Source organism: Erythrolamprus reginae, chromosome 1, assembly GCF_031021105.1.
Source record: "Erythrolamprus reginae isolate rEryReg1 chromosome 1, rEryReg1.hap1, whole genome shotgun sequence".
NCBI lineage: Eukaryota > Metazoa > Chordata > Lepidosauria > Squamata > Dipsadidae > Erythrolamprus > Erythrolamprus reginae.
The window spans coordinates 105,991,266-106,009,707 of record NC_091950.1 but is presented as its reverse complement, the minus strand read 5'-3'; the positions used below and the strand labels follow the sequence as shown (position 1 = coordinate 106,009,707).

At 38.8% G+C, this 18,442-nt stretch overlaps 1 protein-coding gene across 4 annotated transcripts in view; it reads right to left on the bottom strand.

Annotated features, from left to right (window-relative positions):
• SHANK2 (SH3 and multiple ankyrin repeat domains 2) overlaps window positions 1-18,442 on the bottom strand; it is a 460,235-nt gene that overhangs the window by 370,315 nt on the left and 71,478 nt on the right. For all 4 annotated transcript variants that reach the window (XM_070761430.1, XM_070761447.1, XM_070761457.1 and 1 more), the window contains exon 9: window positions 12,850-12,927. In XM_070761430.1, coding sequence (XP_070617531.1) covers window positions 12,850-12,927 — 78 coding nt within the window. The remainder of the gene's footprint in view (window positions 1-12,849; window positions 12,928-18,442) is intronic.

Below are 18,442 nucleotides of genomic sequence, written 5' to 3'. Positions count from 1 at the left end.
TGAAACGCTGTTGACAAAAGTCTGATGTAATACAATAAATCTGTCATGAAAATTGATTTTCAGAACAGTGTATCATTTATTAATCTATCCTGTCTTTCTGTTGAATCCACAAACATTCTTATCTTCAAAACCTCCTAAATAAGTAATGTGAAGGTTTTTTTCAAATGCCTTTTCCATTTATTCTCATTTCCTGTGGTCTCTATCTTTATTTACCTTCACCCCCTGTAGATTTCTCTTTAGACTGTTAATTGGCAGTACCTAACCAACCCTGGGTGATCTTGAAAAGCTAAGCAGGATTAGTTTTAGCATAAATGTGAAAGCATCCATAAATCTCCATAAACTAGGCTGGAAAGTTGAACAAACTATCCCCAAGAAAACAACAAGAAGTCATTTCCAAAGTTGTGAAGTCATAAAAACTCAAGTTTAGAACTTAATCACACCACTCAAGGCTGAAGGGTTCTTGATCAGATCTTGCAGTAGTATTTTATGTTCATTGAATATTAACATAAGTAATGCTTCACAAGTGTTTTGGTTGTCAATTTGCTTCCAGGTCTAATGTAGGGTGCTAGTTTTAATCTTTAAGACATTCATGGCCAGCCTACCTAAGGAACCCCATCTCCACAGTTTCATTAGCCTGCTCCAATAGATATGGTAGGAAATTTATATGGTGGGTACCATAATCCAAATGTCTTTCGTTGCTATAGCATCCACCATGTGTAACATTCTCCCCCCCCCCAACCTGGTTATATTACCAGGCCTGGGGCTCCCAGAAATCAGAGACTTAGATGGGTCCATTTCTGAGGTGGCCATTCTTATCCTCTTTCTTTTTGTTATTTTTAGCTACAGTAGAACTTCTGGTCACGACTGTAATTTGTCTGATAACTTTGGTCGCAAACTGATTTGGTCATGACCCAAATCTAATTTTGGAAATTTGGCACTTACAAAAAAAATGGCATTGAATGGGAAATCGGACACAGGGGAAAATTGTGCACTTTTTAGTCACAACTCTATTTTATCGTGGTCAGAAGTGTTTGTGATCAGAGGTTCTACTGTATGTGGTTTTATTTGATTGTTGCATGCATTAAAAGAGCCATTTTTATGAGATACAACTTTAGTTAATTAATATTTGTATGAATGAAAAAAACATCCTTGCAATCAAATGTTACCATCCAAACAAATATGCAGCTTTTCCTTACTTTTAAGAAGGTTTATTTTTACAACATCCCAGTTTCTTATGTTTTAAAAGGTATCAGATTTTGCCCCATATACAATTTAAGGCAAACAATCTATTTCAATATTTTAAAATAACAATATATCTTCAAAAGTAATTGACTTGTAAAATATCAAACAATATTTTCAGGGCCTTTTCAAATATATTTGGGTACGATGAAACGTTCTGGTACTTGACAATTAAAATCATAGAAAGCTTTATTCAGAGTGTAGATGAATGTTAGCAAACTAGGCATTTGCTGTAATTGAATACACTTAATGAGTACATCTACAGTACCTGCTAATAACTTGTCAGTGTATGTGTTTCAGTGATTGTAGCTTAATATATGTAGTTTAATATACATAATTCCTTTTTCACTTTTAATTGGAGAGGTGTCTCATGTAGGAATTTACAGCAATCCATTTGCCTACATTTCCACCAAAAGATCTGTTCCTGTTTAATCCACTATCCTTTGAATTTCTGAGGATTAAAACGTCATCAAAAGAACAGTGTTTGTTTGATTTATACAGATTAAACTAAATAGATTTAACAACAAAACCTGCTTTCTGTGTTCAATCAAAATTTTCAAACCTGAAATCTCAATACTGCAACAATTTACATTCAACCTCCAAATGGTGTTGGAATCAATATGCATTATTCATTTATTGTATTTATATGCCACTCACTCCAAATGGACTCTGAGCGGCTGTTATCTGTTCATGTGTTTCAGGTAGGTTGTGATCACCAGGAAACAAAGCAGCTGTTTGAATAATCTTTTTCTTTCTTTCTTTTTTATTTTCTTCCTCCCTCCCTCTCTTCATCAGCCTTTATTTTTACACCTGGGTTTCACACTAGGTTGCCAACTCAATCCTGGGAGATATGATGAAAAGAGTTTAGAGACCAGTTGTGAAACATGCCAGAAACGAAGATTAATTTATGCCAATACCATCTTTAAAAATCAAAATAAAACATACAATGTTGACAAGAAACTTATTAAAAGGCAAAATGGCCATCTTTTTATAGTAGAATGGTTAGTATTTTGGGTTGTGTGTACGTACTTTAAAAACTGTCAACTATGTTTTCTGCTGATCGCAACAACTAACAAAACTGATTTTAAAATATTGTATAGTTTGTATCATGGCAAAATGTTTCAAGAAATTATTCAACATTAGTTTGGGCACTCCATCAACATTATAATTGTAGTAATAATTAATATCTTCTGTACAGACTAAAATGATTTGGCTTTTAGTCCCGAACTTGTAATTAAGTAAACTTACTTTAAAATCAAGACATATAACATGAAGAGTGTAATACAAATGTTAGAAAATAACATTTAGAATAAAACAATAGAGTTGGAAGGGACCTTGGAAGTGTTCTAGTCTAACTCCCTACTTAGGCAGGAAGTCCTGCACCCTTCAGAATAACTGTAATCCAATGTCTTCTTTAAAATTCCCATTATTGGAGCATTCACAACTTCTGGAGACAAGTTGTTCTACTGATTAATTGTAACCATCAGGAAATTTCTCCTTGATGCTGCTACTCTCATTGGTTAGTTTCCACCCAATGCTTCTTGTTCTACCCTCAGGTGCTTTGGATAATAGTTTGACTCTTTTTTGTGGCAACATATTGGAACACTGCTATCATGCCTCCCCTACTCCTTCTTTTCAAGATGTTTTCTCCCTCCAGTAACCAATCTTGCTAAGAGTGATTATTTGAACTAGGGTAAACAAGTGTTCACTTACCATTTTCTTCTCTATTTTAACTTGTGTTCCTAATCTGTTTTTTTTTCTGAAATTTGAAAAGGCTGAAATTTGAAAAGGCTATGATGTCAAAATGATGTCTGATGAAATCATTTCAAAGAAATATCTCACTTCCAACACAAAGTATAAAACAATAACAATACTGTCCAACATTAATTTATTCAGAGAAGAAAATCATTGTCCATTAAGCTTGTAATAAGGTAGCAATCTCCATCTGTTTTCCTTTGAAATCCAGAATTTGTGGAGGAGGTTTAGATTACTAAACAGATGATGGGAGACTAGAACGATCAGTTAGATGAAAACTTTAAAGTTTTCTGCAATTATTTCTCAAAAGCCTGGATAGACTTCAAACTGGTTTCTGGTCAGATTTTTATTATAAACTATTTTAGTCATCCTAATCAATGGCTGGAATAGCAGGAATAGGATTATAATTCTACTGGATAGAACGTCTTTAAAAATCACTAATATAAGATTGTTTTAATGATGGCTTTCTGTCACTTAGACCTGTTTAGACTCTCACAATAAAGCGGCTTTCATGACACTGGTAATAACATATTATACATATGGAAAGAGGTGGACACTAGACTACAGTCTAAGATTTTTTTTTATTTGTTTAGATTTGTATGCTGCCCAACTCCCAAGGGAGTTGGGATTATTTGGGGGTGGAAAAAGAGGGAAAATTAGACTTCCTGAAATTACTTAAATTTGTATGAAGTAGGAAACAAGAGTAGGACCAACTAAATACATAAATGTCTCAAACACTTGCGTGTCAATAGTCATATTTTTAAATTTTTCCTGTTATGTTGAAATATTTGTACCTAATCTCTATTTATGACCCTGATTTTATCCTGCCCTGTTTTCCTTCACGATGTGCTCCTTTCTTCTTTTTTTAAATCTTTGGCACTATCTGCTTCTTTTTTAATTAAATTTTCGGGGGGAGGATCATAGTCATAGTCAAGCAGTTGCTAGTAACTGAAGAATCATCCAAGAAAGCATTTATGAGTAAATATTAAAGTGGTATTATTGAAAAGGCCTTTATCATGTTTATCTGTGAATCATGTAGCAACTTCTGCTCATTTTGCACTGCTAATTTCAGAAAAGCTAATGTTATAGATTCTTTCCACATCACAATACTATAATCATATAATCACAATCATATAAACTACAGGTCTTTATTTCATTTCATTTATTTCATAGCGCATAAATAGTGAAATTGCAGCAATTCCTATTGCCAAAAAAATATCTCTATATCAGTTCTACAGATACAAATGAATGGAACAGACATTAGCATATTTTAGCCAACTCCTTTTTAAACAGATTAGGATTGGAAGAACCAGAGATCTATTGTTATAACTTCTTTATAAACAAAGAAGTTTATAAAGTTAATACAAATAATACATTTTTAAAAAAAGATAAGGATATGTCTTAATCTTTTAATTCATCACTTATCCGTATGTTTCAATGTACAAAAGCTTTAAATATGTTTACTCAAAATAAAAATAAAGGAGAATACAGTATATGTGATTTAATGTTGAATATGAGTCCTTGGTACTTTCTGAGCTTTATCCTTTTCTTGCAGACTTTTCACTATCAGCACTGATGATGTTACCTAATTTGGGTAATGAAAAGTCTGCAAGAAACCACCAAGTTCAGAGAATACAAAGGACCTCCTTTACTCAAAATAATAATGTAGAATTTTTGAATTTCTTATAACAAAACACTAAAATTTGCCCAACATAGTAAATGATCTACTTTACAGCCTAATATATATTTTTTTGCCATAAATACTCATTACACTTAGACTTTAACAGCACAGCTTTGTACATTATTCTTAAAAATAAAAAGCTAGCAGTTATAAAATATTAAATGAATTACTTATATGACAATGCTTATTATTTTTAGCTAAAAGATTAACTGATGTAAATCATCTGCATTCCAATTAAATATAACAAAGAATATCTGAAAACCATTTGACAGCTGACACTCAATATTTTCCTTAAATGTTGTATACCACCAAGTATGCACATAGCTGTCCTGAAGACTTCCAAACAATTAATGTCTTAGTACAGTATTTATTTTAATACAGTTATTGAAAACATAATGAAATTCTGAGTCTTATATTATCCCAGAATATTTCACTGTCAAATTACCATATTAAACTTTGCTAAACTATATCTATCCATTCCTAAGTAATCTGCTAAGTCCATGTTTAGCCATTAAAATTACATCACTCCAAAAATTATACAATTTTAAACTACTTGATCAGAATAAGACATGCAAACATTTATAAGCAGCCAGGGAAATGAGAAAAAATATATAAATATAATTAACACAATCACAATTAATAAAAGCTTAGCCCATGTTGTAAAACACACACACACACACACACACACACACCAACAGCAACAATTTAACTTTTCATTTCTACTGTGCAATCCTAGTGCCCATTATTTTTCTTGGTGAGCTTTACCTTAAAGATTCTTTCAAGAGTCAATTTTGGCTGTATATAAATCTTATGTCCTCGATCATACGAAGCTTCTTTTTGTTGATCTTTTTAAATCTATTTCCTTCCTACCACAGAATTTTTTTTAGCACTAATGCAAACTGATTCTGTCCCAAAATTTAGCATTGCATGTGATATTTGTGCACAAAAATTCTCCTAGCAACTCTGGTTTAATACCTAACATTTTCTTTATTCAAGCTATGATTCATGATACCATCTGTAGTTAGATATTGACAGGCAGTAGTCTTAGAATAGCTATTATATATTTGTTCAACAACTAGTTTTAGCATTTGCAAATTTAAATCATGGGGAAAATCTAAAATTTATCAGACCACATTTGCTAAAACATTTTTTAAAGGGATGCCTTTCCATTGCACAATTTTTGAAGCTTATTTAAGGGTCAAACAAGAAATTTAAGGAATATACATTGCCAAGATATGGTCTACCTTTTACTAGGACAATCATTTGGGGCTTCTTTAGGAAAGGAATTTTAAAAGTGAAGCTATAATGTGGGAAAGAGATCAGCTTGACTTTTTTTTTAAAGCTTCTCCAGCAGACAAGTCTGTAAACATGTTTCCTAAAAACAACCTCACAATCACCTTCAAAATTACAAATGAACAAAATATAGTTCCATTTAACATATTTTAAGCTACTGTTAAATGGAAGATAAGAACAGGATTGTACATCATGAAAGATAAAAATAAATAATTGCCTCTTATCCTATTGTTCCTACAAGACCCTCCCAAAACTAGTATTCATACAATCTTAATCACATCTTTCTGTCGATGACCACTGCCAAACTGTTCTGCCTGATCACGCAGGCTGGTCATGCAGCAAGACAGTGCACAAACACACACAGACTGAGGATTATGAAATAAAAAATTATATTGCTGTACAAATTGGCTTAGAGCCACAATGCCTGCAGAGGAATGTTGGTTTATGATCCAAAGGTCAGGGTTAATGGCTCATTATCTCCCAAAGTTCTTCAAAAATGCCTCCAAAGCAAGCTTCAGTAAAGTACTCACTTGGTTATTTTTCAGAGCTACAATGTTCTCAAAATCAAGGGTCCAACAACTAGGTTTAATTGTTTCAAGACGCAAGAAGTCAGTTTAGGAACTCTGTATCCTTTTTCCTGTTAACTGCAAACACTAACTCCCACAAGGATTCTCTCGCAAGACCTACTCTTTTTAAGCCTGCTGCAAGCTTTTTCAATTGCTTCCAGCTGTGCTTTAGAATCTTCACCTACGTCTGCGTAGCTGCTCCTTGCGTCCCATCATTCTACGGACCCTGACATTGAGGATGGGGTCATCCATTACCCCTCCTCATATGACCCAGACAAGGCTCTAACTGGGGATTCTGAAGGCTCTGCAGGAGCCTCTGCCTCTCCGGTACCTTCCACTTCCACCTCTTCTTCCCCCTCACTGTCTGACCACTCCAGGAGCCAAATAGGTCTACTATGTTCCGACAGACTTGGCTCCTCTGGTTCAAAATCAGTGGCCAGAGGAGCTGGCCATGAGCCAACCACAACACCAAACAGTAAGCAAAAATGCACACATGGTTCTTGAATTAACATTTTATTGAATGTGAATGCGCAGAAACTGAATCTTGCGCCTAAACGTGCACACATGTGTGCCAATCACCAGGAGCGCACCAGGATTGCCGGCGATGGAGAACCCTTGCCAGAAGGTACCACCTATACTATACTAGTGCATTTTGTTTTTCTTGCCTAAATGTAGAAGCTCACTTTTTCCCCCATTGAATTTAATTTTGTTAGATAACACCCAATGTTCAAGTCTGTCAAGATCCTGTACTGCATTTTGAGCCTATCTTCTGGAGTTTTAGCTATTCCAGCCAGTTTGGTGTCATCTGCAAATTTGATGAGTTCCCCATCTATCTTCTCATCCAAGTCATTGATGAAGATGTTGAAGAGTACTGGGCCTAAAACAGAGCCTTGGGGTACTCCACTGCATACCCTCCATGTGGGTACAGTTCCACTGAGCACTACACATTGAGTACAGTTGCTGTCTAAGATCTTCTCATAGAGAGCTTTCAGACATGCTTATTTGGTGAGCCTTGTACTCCCATATTAATCCTAAATTATAGGCTGTGAGACTAGCCAGGAATACCTATCACAATTACTTAATGAACACTGGGAGCCATTTTCAAATAGGGCTGTAATTTCTACCCAGAACTACTTTGCAATCATAGGCTTCATGTGGGATTGTGCCAATTTGTTCTAACAAGCACAGGCATAATTATTAGAAATAAAGGCAGAGGAGTTAAATAGGGAAAATGTATTACAAAGTCAAATAAGTTAAGAAAATAAATGTTATAATAGTAGGTATATTATGTATTAATATTAATTTAAGAATAGATATAAATAATGAGCTACGGGTGACATGATCGCAGTGTTCTAATATCTCAATGGCTCCACAAAGAAGAGTCAATCTATTCTCCAAAGCACTTGAGGGGAGGACAAGAAGCAATGGGTGGAAACTAATCAAGGAGAGAAGCAACATAGAGCTAAGGAGAAATTTCCTGACAGTCAGAACAATTAATCAGTGGAACAACTTGCCTCCAGAAATTGTGGGTGCTGCAACACTGGATGTTTTTAAAAAGATGTTGGCTAAACTCTGGTGGAATTTACAAAACAAGGAGTCAACTGTAACAGGAGATGAAATATGTGATTAAAACCATGGAAAAATATTTGAAACTAAAGCCTTAAAGGAGTAAAGAAAGTAAACTCTGTGTGCGACTATGTGTGTACATGCGCTTGCATACGTGTGCATGTGTGCATGCGTGTGTGACTATATGTGTGAGAGGGAGTTGGAGGGAGGGGGCAAAAGAGAGAGAGAGAAATAAGTTGTTTTACTTCAGCTTTGTAATTGATTATTGTACTTCAGCTTTGTAATTGATTTGTATTTTGATGATGAACAAACACAAATCACCAGAAAAGGTATACAGGTAGACCTAATCTATGACCACAATTGAGCCAAAATATAGGTTGCTGGGATATTCAAGTACATTTTGCCCCATTTTATGACCTTCCTTGACACAGTTGTTCAGTGAATTAATGTTGTTAAGTTAATTTGTTAAATTAACAACATGGTTAAGTGAACCTGTCTTCCCCATTGATTTTGCTTGTTAGAAGATCAGTCATGTTATCTATCTTTCTCCTTCCCAGCTCCTTTTGATGTCAGACAATAGATATTTCCAGGAAGGCTAGTTGGTTTATTTAACTATCTCCATAAAAATACTAAAAGCACATTCTCCAAAATCATTGTCTTTCACATGATTAACACAATCCCCTTTATCCATTTATCCCTTCCTTAGTCAAAAATCTTGATTAAGTTCTTCACCGTGTTTCTAAAATATTTTTATAAGTATTGTTTTCCTCTGCATTTCACTTTCTGTAATTCAGAAAGAAAGAATGACTCACTGAGAAGTTTCCTTTGTCCCACTATTTTCAAAGACCTCTTTTCAGCTGTTGTCAACCTTCCAAGTAGACCAGACAAGAAACACAAAATGAGTTAATTCTACTCTATTATAAGACTGTATTAACATAACCTTGCAAGTCTATAAGTAGAAATCTCCCTCCGCCTCTTTTTAACCACCTGATAAGTTAGGGTGGATTCTTTCTAACATTTTTTCTCTGCATTTATTGGTTTGCAGGCTCTTCTTCCTTTTATCTGATTGTTTCCTAGGACAATGTTTCCCAACCTTTTTTGAGCCACGGCACATTTTTTACATTTACAAAATCCTGGGGCACACCACCAACCCAAATGACACAAAATGACACCCCAAGACATTCTCCTCTCTTTTTCCATCCCTGTCTCCTCCGCACCCTTGTGTGTGTGTGTGTGTGTGTGTGTGTGTGTGTATGTGTGTGTATACACTCTTGAACCATTTCAAAAAACAGGTGAGGGCTGGGTTTTTTCTCTCTCTTATTCTTTGGCTTTTTATCATATGCTTTAAATCAAGAGTCACTTCTCTCTCTCTTTTGTTTCTCTCTCTTTCTTCTCATTCTCTGTCTCAATCATTTCCTCATTTCTCTTTTTTCCTCCCCTTTTTGTTCATTTCTCTCTCTCTCTCTCTCTCTCTCTCTCTCTCCCCCTTCTCCTTTTCTCTCTCTCTCTTGCTTTCTTTCTCTCTCACTCTTGCTTTCTCTCTCTTTTGCTTTTCTTTCTCTCTTGCTTTCTCTCTCTCACACACTCTCTTTACCTCTCTCTTGCTTTCTTTCTCTCTCTCTTTCTTTCTCTCTCTCTCTCTCTCTCACTCTCACTCTCTCTCAGCAAAACCTGAGCTTCCTTCTTCACGGCACACCTGACCATGTCTCGCGGCACACTAGTGTGCCATGGCACACTGGTTGAAAAACACTGTCCTAGGAAGCTTCCCTCCCCTCCCCTTCAAAGGTTATTCTCACATTCCATTGCATATGTAAATTGATAATAGCTCAAGGGGATTAAGAAAGTGAGGCTTGGTCATACTTAATATCTCTTAAATGACTGCATTGCTAGTGAGAAATCAGCTGTTTCTCCTATACATCCCCCCACACCAGTCACGCTACTTCCATCTCACTGTCTCCTCCTGACAAGCAGCTGTCCCAGAAACTATCCTTCTATCCAAAAATATTTGTCAGCCAGAAACCATTGTGAACCAATGTTCCTTTCCTGGTCCATCTCTGCTACTTGGAGATGTCAAGTGCAGCTCACCCAGAATTATTTATTTCCTAATGGCACACAAATAAGATTAACTGCCTGAAATACTGGAAATATATTTACTATCTACACTTTAGAAAAAAAGCATGAAATGCATGGAAACAGCAACAAGATAGACACCTTCCAGAATATAAGTGACTTCCAGAGACAATAGAAAATAGTGAAATATAGAATACAATTAAAGAAAAAGAAATGTTGATAGAACTGGAATAAAATTCTTGCCAGGATTTCAAAGATGTCAGATGTCTGTCCAAATGATGGTTCAGATCCAATACTATTTTCTTTTCTAATAAACAATAAATGATGAAGGGTTTTTTTTCTGTTCAGCCATGTCTGACTCTAGGGCAGAGTGCTCATCTCCATTTTGTGGCTAAGGGAGCTAGAGTTGTCCAAAGTCCTTGGAGTACTCATATCCAATGACCCAAGTCCTAGAGCCCACTGAAACAGCATTGCCAAAAAAAAGCATTAAGAGTTGTCAATCTAATCTTACCTAGCTTCTTCTCTGATAACATTAAACTCCTAACCAGAGCTTTCAAAACATTCATCAGACCTATTCTAGAATGCAGCTCAGCTGTATGGAACCCGCATTGCATATCAGATATTAATACAATTGGCAGTGTCCAGAAATATTTCAAAAGAAGAGTCCTTCACTCCTCCTTCCACAACAAAATACCTTACTCCACCATTCACTGGAAGGTAATATGCAGCTATCACCAACCTCTAGATTCCTACTTCTATTTTCCTACTTTCTTATCTACTTCTGGTAAGGTAGGGAAATAATCAGTTGTGTTGCTTGTTCTATTTTTATTCATGCCAGTTTCAGCCTTCAATGCTAATGGTTTAAGAATAAAATAAAAGTCATTTTTGCATTTTTGGTTAGTATCTATTATTTATAGCATATATGTACTGCCAAAAACTTGAAAGGGTTTAAGTGGTGCACAAAGTAAGAGCATGATTTAAAAAAACAAGAACATAGCAATGACTTCAGAAATGTACCCAAAATGATAATAGAATCAGAAACAGAGTATTGTTAAATATTTGCCTCCATAAGAACAGCAGGTGAAGATCTGCTATGTAGTGAAATAAGCTATGTGGTGAATAAGCTATGTGGTGAATAAGCTAACCTGGTGAACTTCTGTTATAACATTATTTTAATCATTTCAGTCATTCCGGACTTATCCCTGATGAATAGTACAGCAGCATCATTGTCTCAGTCTTTTAAAAAGGTGATGGGCTATTGCCTTTAGACTACTGACCTGGCAATTTATTTAGCACTATGGCAAAAAAAAAATTATTGTTAGATTCCTGTAAACACTCTGGAGACTTGTACAACTGAAAAATATATTTTGAAGGGAGAATTAAAAGAGTCTAGGAACAGAGTAGTTTGAGAACATTTCATTTGGAAATAGATGTCCCAGGGCTGCACCTGCACTCTGGCCATAATCCCGGCCAGCCTGATGTCATGCTGTAGCGCCAGCAGTCCAATGCAGTGTGCATATGTAGTAGCCCCGGGAGTTGGGATATCCGCTTGCTGTCCTGGAGCAGTGCCGGTAATGCTGCTACAGCAGCAGCAGCAGAAGGTAAGACCAATGTTGGGGGTGGAGGAAAATTTGATGTGCTCGTCTGACTGCTACCAGTTTGCATTTCCCTATGCCTCCACCACCACCGTCCAATAGCAGCAGCAGCGGAAGGTAAGGTGGGGGGGGAGAAGACCCGCTGAAATAATCCGACTGTAACCCACTTGCCTTCCCCTCCACTTTGGGTCCTGTTTCACATATCCAGCCCATGATGGGGGTATGCAGATTTCAGTGAAGTAGAATCAGCTAAATATATTTCTATATACAGCTATGTTAATTATATAATGCAATTTGCCTTCCTTTTTTATGCTACTTGAACTGAAAAAAAATCAGAAAGGAGGAAAACAATTGTGCCCATATTTCTAATTACTTTTGTTCACTTTCTTAATTTGAAACAGAAGTTGATCTCTATATTAGTATACTTTCCTATGAAAGATGGCAAAAATAGTATATTTTTAAAAAGGATTTTATTCATTCCACATTCTAACCTTGCACATCAAGTGGAAATATTAAATTCTTTATATGCTGTATGGTTAATTTATTGTGTAGGCATATATTTACAAAATCTAACAAAATAGGACACATCAAAATTCTACTAAGCCAGCATTTCAAGTATTGTAGCCTTCCATCTATCACAAAATTACTGTAAGCATAAGAAATACATCCTCTAAACATCTCTGATCTTTACGAAGAGTAATATAGACATGTATGAAAATTAGATCAGTAAAATTAAATCAGTACTTTTTTTAAAAAAGGACAACCTTGCAATCCCTTGCATTAAGGTGGAGTCTCATGGTGACTAAATGGAGCTAAGCATTTATTGGCTAGATCCCTTTCTGATCCCTATATTGAATTCTCAGCAGACAAGAACTCATTTTGCCCTGAGAGAGAAATATCAGCTACCAAGGATCTAATTCACAACCTCCTGATTGTGAGGCAAGAGCTCCACTTCTAGGCCACCAAACTGCTGTATACAGTACTTTCATTTTACATTAATACTTTTTACACAATGTACTAAATATTCATTTGCCATTTAAACTACAATGCACACCAAAATATTGTTTTCTTTAGTTATTCTTACCTGAAATGGTGATTGATTGTTATAATTCTTTAATTCTTTGTTTGCTCCCCGTAACAACAACACTCTTGCACAGCTATCCTGTAAACAAGTAGATTGTTACAAGCTTTGTTTCTATATGAATAATAGTAAGCAGATGATCTAAAGGCATAAGCTTTTTAAAATTGTTAATCTTAATCTCTCCTAGATAGGAACTAGGCTTTCAGAAAAAGTCATTCTATTACTGTGTTTATCAATTACATTATGCGCTAACTGAGCCTGAACCACTTTTTATCATTGTAAGAACTATTCCCCCTAAGCTCAATCCAAAATACACATCCCAAAAATGAGAATCATAGTGCATACATTCACATATATACTCCTCAACAAACATGGATAAAAGTTTATTTATTTGTTTATTTGTTTGTTTTGTTTGTTTATTTGTTTGTTTATTTGATTGATTTATATGCCGCCCCTCTCCGTAGACTCGGGGCGGCTAACAACAATAATGAAACAATATGTAACAAATCTAATATTTAAATTAGTTTAAAAGACCCTTATTTAAGAAACCAAACATACACACAGACATACCATGCATAAATTTTACAGGTCTAGGGGGAAGGGAATATCTCAATTCCTCCATGCCTGATGACAGAGGTGGGTTTTAAGGAGCTTACGAAAGGCGAGGAGGGACGAGACAACTCTGATCTCTGGGGGTAGTTGGTTCCAGAGGGTCGGGGCCACCACAGAGAAGGCTCTTCCCCTGGAGCCCGCCAAACGACAATTTTTAGTCGACGGGACCCGGAGAAGGCCAACTCTGTGGGACCTAACTGGTCACTGGGATTCGTGCGGCAGAAGGCTCCACTTTGGACAACATGAAATGCCCAATTCTTTTGTCTCATGCTAAGATAGTGTTGAAGATAGTGTTACCATCCTTTTCTTTCACAACACTTTCTCTATCTGGAAAAAGGAATGATGAGGACCAGTATATTCATTTTGGAAGTAGTTTAAGTTTGAAACAACTGAATAAGAATGTAGTACAGAGCCAAACTCCCTTCTTATTAAAGTAAGTGTTGATTTTCAAAGCCTACCAATTTCAGGCAGTATTGCCAATTAAGGAGGTTATAGGCTAAAGCATCTGGAGAGCACTAGTATTTATATAATTGCTTGCTTCAGATTTTCAAAATGTTTTTTTGATAGCCTTAAGGAATTATTGTAAAATGTTAAATCAAACATTGTTCTAATCATGCCTAGAGCACAAAGCCATCCAGATGACTTAGGTCAGTCATTCTTTCTCAATCCTTGGAAGGAGACAATGGAAAATCACATTAAAAATCTTGCCCAATAAAACGACAGTTTACATTAAATAAACTAGATAAACTACCAATATCAACCAAGTGCCCCACCACCACATTAGTGACCCAACCTCTCACAAGAGAAGTTGCATAAGAACACTATTCAGATAAGCAGTGCAGCAAACCTGAACAGCAGAAAAAGGAAACAGATCATCTATACATCTCCCACACAACTTCATCAAAAAGTGTATGACACAACTTCATTAAAAAGTGTCATCCAATATAGCATAACTAGCACAAGCTGCAAAAAGGATAACACACTGCTCATATATCAAAAAAGTATCTCAGAAAGCACCAAAGACTATTATGACCACATGGCATCAACTAAAACCAAGTTAATTCCTCCAAAACATCAGTTAAACCAAAAGACGCAGAAGTAAAATGTCTTAACATTCAGTCGAATTTCTGCGAAGTAGAGATGCGGAAGTAGATACACTATTTTGGCTATGAACAGTATCACAAGCCTTCCCTTAACACGTTAAACCCCTAAACTGCAATTTCTCATTCCCTTAGCAACCATTTAGATTATTACTCACCGTGTTTATTTATTAAAGTTTATTTTTTTAAAAAATATTTATTAAAGGCGGACGAAAGTTTGGCAATGACGTATGACGTCATCGGGTGGAAAAAACTGTGACATAGGGGGGGAACCGCAAAGTATTTTTTAATTAATATTTTTGAAAAACCGTGGTATAGCCGTTTTGCGAAGTTTGAACCCGCGAAAATCGAGAGACCATTGTACATTGGAATATAACCTAAGAGCAAATCCCACCCCCTACTAGTACTGATGATGTTAACTAGTTTGGATAATGAAACATATTTAAGAAAACAACTTTTTGGGAACCAGGGACCAGTTTTGTGGAGAACAGTTTTTCTGTGGATGGGGGGGGGACATAGTTTTGTATGCTGATCTTGCACATACATGGGGTGGGGTGGGGTGGGGAGATTTGCTCACTTGTGCAATCCAATTCCCCAACAAGGATTGTGAGAACCCTGCCTTAAGGCATATATTATTGATTGCAAATGCACTTCTTAACTATCATTTATTATGTTTTCTCTCCAAAAAGATTCACAAATACTAAAGTATACAGTAGTGAATGTATTTTTTATGTCTACCATTTGCAATAGTTTCTGATTTATTAAATGCATTCATCCTAACCACTACTACCTTCAATAGGACTGAAATACTCTATGTTGCATACTTCTAAATTAAGACCAATAGGACTTTCATCTCCAAGATAAACAAGTAAAAAGGTTTTGATAAGCCACTAGAGACAAATTCCTCCCCCTATCAACTCAGTCAGGAATGGCAATCATTTTCAGGCTAAAAATTGCACTTCTTGAGCCTCCAAGGCCAGCAGAGAAAAGTGATGCTGAAAATTGTCACCAATAGACAAGATGGCGCAACATTTAAGGCGCTTTGAGGATTGGTTGGGTTGGATTTTTTTTTTCTAAGGCAAATTAAGTCAAGTTTTTTCAAGTCTTAAGAACTGAAAGAAATCATGGAATGGGACAATTTGCCATGGCCAACTGTCCATGTGCCACTCACCACAGGACAGTTCGCCGCAGGACAACTCGCTGCGGGAAAATTCAACAATTCAATTTAATTATTTAAAATAATTAAGAAACTATTTTAATTATTGTCATTGACAATTCATTTTGTCCCTCCTTTTGTATCCTTTCTTCAACGATTCTATTCCACCATTTTTCCATTATTAGTGTAACTCTTGTTCTATCCCATGGCAAGTTGTCCTGTCGTGAGTTGGCTGCAGTGAGTTGGCCATGGAAAATTGACTGCAGCGAGTTGACTATAGCGAATTGTCCTAGACCCATATTTGAGGATGGATAATGTAGTAAAAATTAAATGGAGAATAACTTTGTCACTTTGAATGTACACTAATGTACACTAATCAGCATACATTAAAATGAAATATAATTTATCTTGCAACTTCTGTCCTCAAATATAGGACTGAAGCAGAGAATGCTTTGCTGGTTATGCTGCTTTTTTACCCATAATATGTATCTTTTTGCATTTTTTTCTAATCATACTGATTTATCTCCAACAATTAATCCTTTTTAAAATGAACAGGCATCTTATCATAGGAAGGAAAAGGAAATATTTGCTTTGTCAAGGTTTTCCACAATTGAGCAGTAATTAAGAAGCAGATGTTTTAACAGATGTTACAACAGGCCTCATTACTTGGGTATTTCTAACACAGAGCAGCCTTAGAACACTGCAATGTTAATGTTTTGGGGACTAATCAAATACTAAAACCTAGATAATTTGTGTGATGCAGGAAGATATCATTTACGTATAACATCAAAACCAGCCAGAGATACAGTAGTCCCTCGATTATCGCGAGGGTTCCGTTCCAGGACCCCTTGCGATAATCGAAATTTCGCGATATAGCGGTGCGGAAGTAAAAACACCATCTGCGCATGCGTGCCACTTTTCCATGGTGTTTTTACTTCCGCACCGCCCGCCCGCTGCCCGCCACTTGTCCGCTGCCCGCCCGCTCACCTCGCCAGCAAGAGGGGAAGACCCATGAAAGGTTCCTTGGGCCGCCTAGCAGCTGATCTGCTCGGCAGCGCAGCAGCAGCCTGCGCTGCCGAGCAGATCAGCTGCTAGGCGGCCCAAGGAACCTTCCATGGGTCTTCCCCCTCTTGCTTGTGAGGGCGCTTCAACGTTTCCGGACGGCAAGCTCGGACTCTTTCTTTTTCCCTCAGAGGACGCTTATGACAGGCGGCTGAGGCTTCGAGTGTGTCCCCTTCCACCGCCAAGGCCTCCCAGGAGTCCACACCCCCTTTTAAGGCGCCCGCAGATCAAGCGCTCTAGCCAGGCCCGGGCGCACGCCCCCTCTTCCCGCTTCGGTGGGCCTGCCCGGCGCGGGGGTCTCTTCCCCCTCATGGACACTCTTCGTGCCTGGCTTCCTTCTCTCTCCTCCCTTCCCCCCGCTTTCCTCCGGGCGTGTTGGAGAAGAGGGTCTTCTTCCGCTCTTATTGTCTTGGGTGGGCGGGAGGCAGGAGCTGCAGAAAGGGAAACTTTTTGTTTTCCTTCGCTCCGCCACCCAAGAGAGCGGAGAGGCAGCGGGGGCGCAAGGAAGAAGAAGCGGTGGTGGCGGCGGCTTCCTTCGGGGGCAACGCCAGCAAGAGGGTTTTCCCCCTCTTGCTGGCGTGCGTGGGCGGTGGGGAAGACCCATGGGAGATTCCTTGGGCCGCCTAGCAGCTGAGGGTCTTCCCCACCGCCCACGCACGCCAGCAAGAGGGCGAAGACCCTCTTGCTGGCGTTGCCCCCGAAGGAAGCCGCCGCCGCCACGCCCGGCTCGGCTTCCCTGGCTCCTTGGCCGGGTGGGCTCGGCCGAAAGGGGATGGAACTGCAGAGCCGAAGGGTGGCCTTTTTGTCTGGGAGGGAAGATGACGCGCGGGCGGCACAGGGGGGGGGGGAGGCAAAGCTCTGCGGCTCCAGCCACTTTCAGCCAAGCCTCCCCGGCCACGGAGCCAGGGAAGCCGAGCCGGGCGTGGAACATCGGCGCAGGAGGCAGGACACGATCGGGCGACCGGAGCAGCAGCGCCGCCGCCGTCACGCCCGGCTCGGCTTCCCTGGCTGCGTGGCCGGGGAGGCTCGGCTGAAAGTGGCTGGAGCCGCAGAGCTTTGCCTCCCCCCCCCTCGCCCCTGTGCCGCCCGCGCGTCATCTTCCCTCCCAGACAAAAAGGCCGCCCTTCGGCTCTGCAGTTCCAACCTATTATTATTAAAATGTGTCTTGCTTAACCAAAAGGCCCAGGAGCCGTAAGGCCCCCAAGCCTGCAGCAGGCAACCCCTGCCCCGAAAGGCAGAGAAGCAGCAACGCTGCAAACGGGGGCTAATCACCCCCCAACGAGAGGGCACACGCAGCTTCCGATCGCCTCCCCGGTCCCGGGGAGGCAGGCTGCACCAATTACCCCCCCTACCACACCAGCGACGGGGAATCCCCGAGCGATCCCTCCAACTCCCGGGAGGGACCCCGACCCCCAACCGCTGCAGCAGCAAGGCTCCTCTGAGCCCAAGTCGCAATGAGTGGTGAACCGGCTAAACAATCCGGCTATGCTAATAGCCTTCCCACCGAAACCGACACCAAACCGTTCCACGAGCCTCCGTTGAAGGGCGGCCTTTTTGTCTGGGAGGGAAGATGACGCGCGGGCGGCACAGGGGCGAGGGGGGGGAGGCAAAGCTCTGCGGCTCCAGCCACTTTCAGCCAAGCCTCCCCGGCCACGGAGCCAGGGAA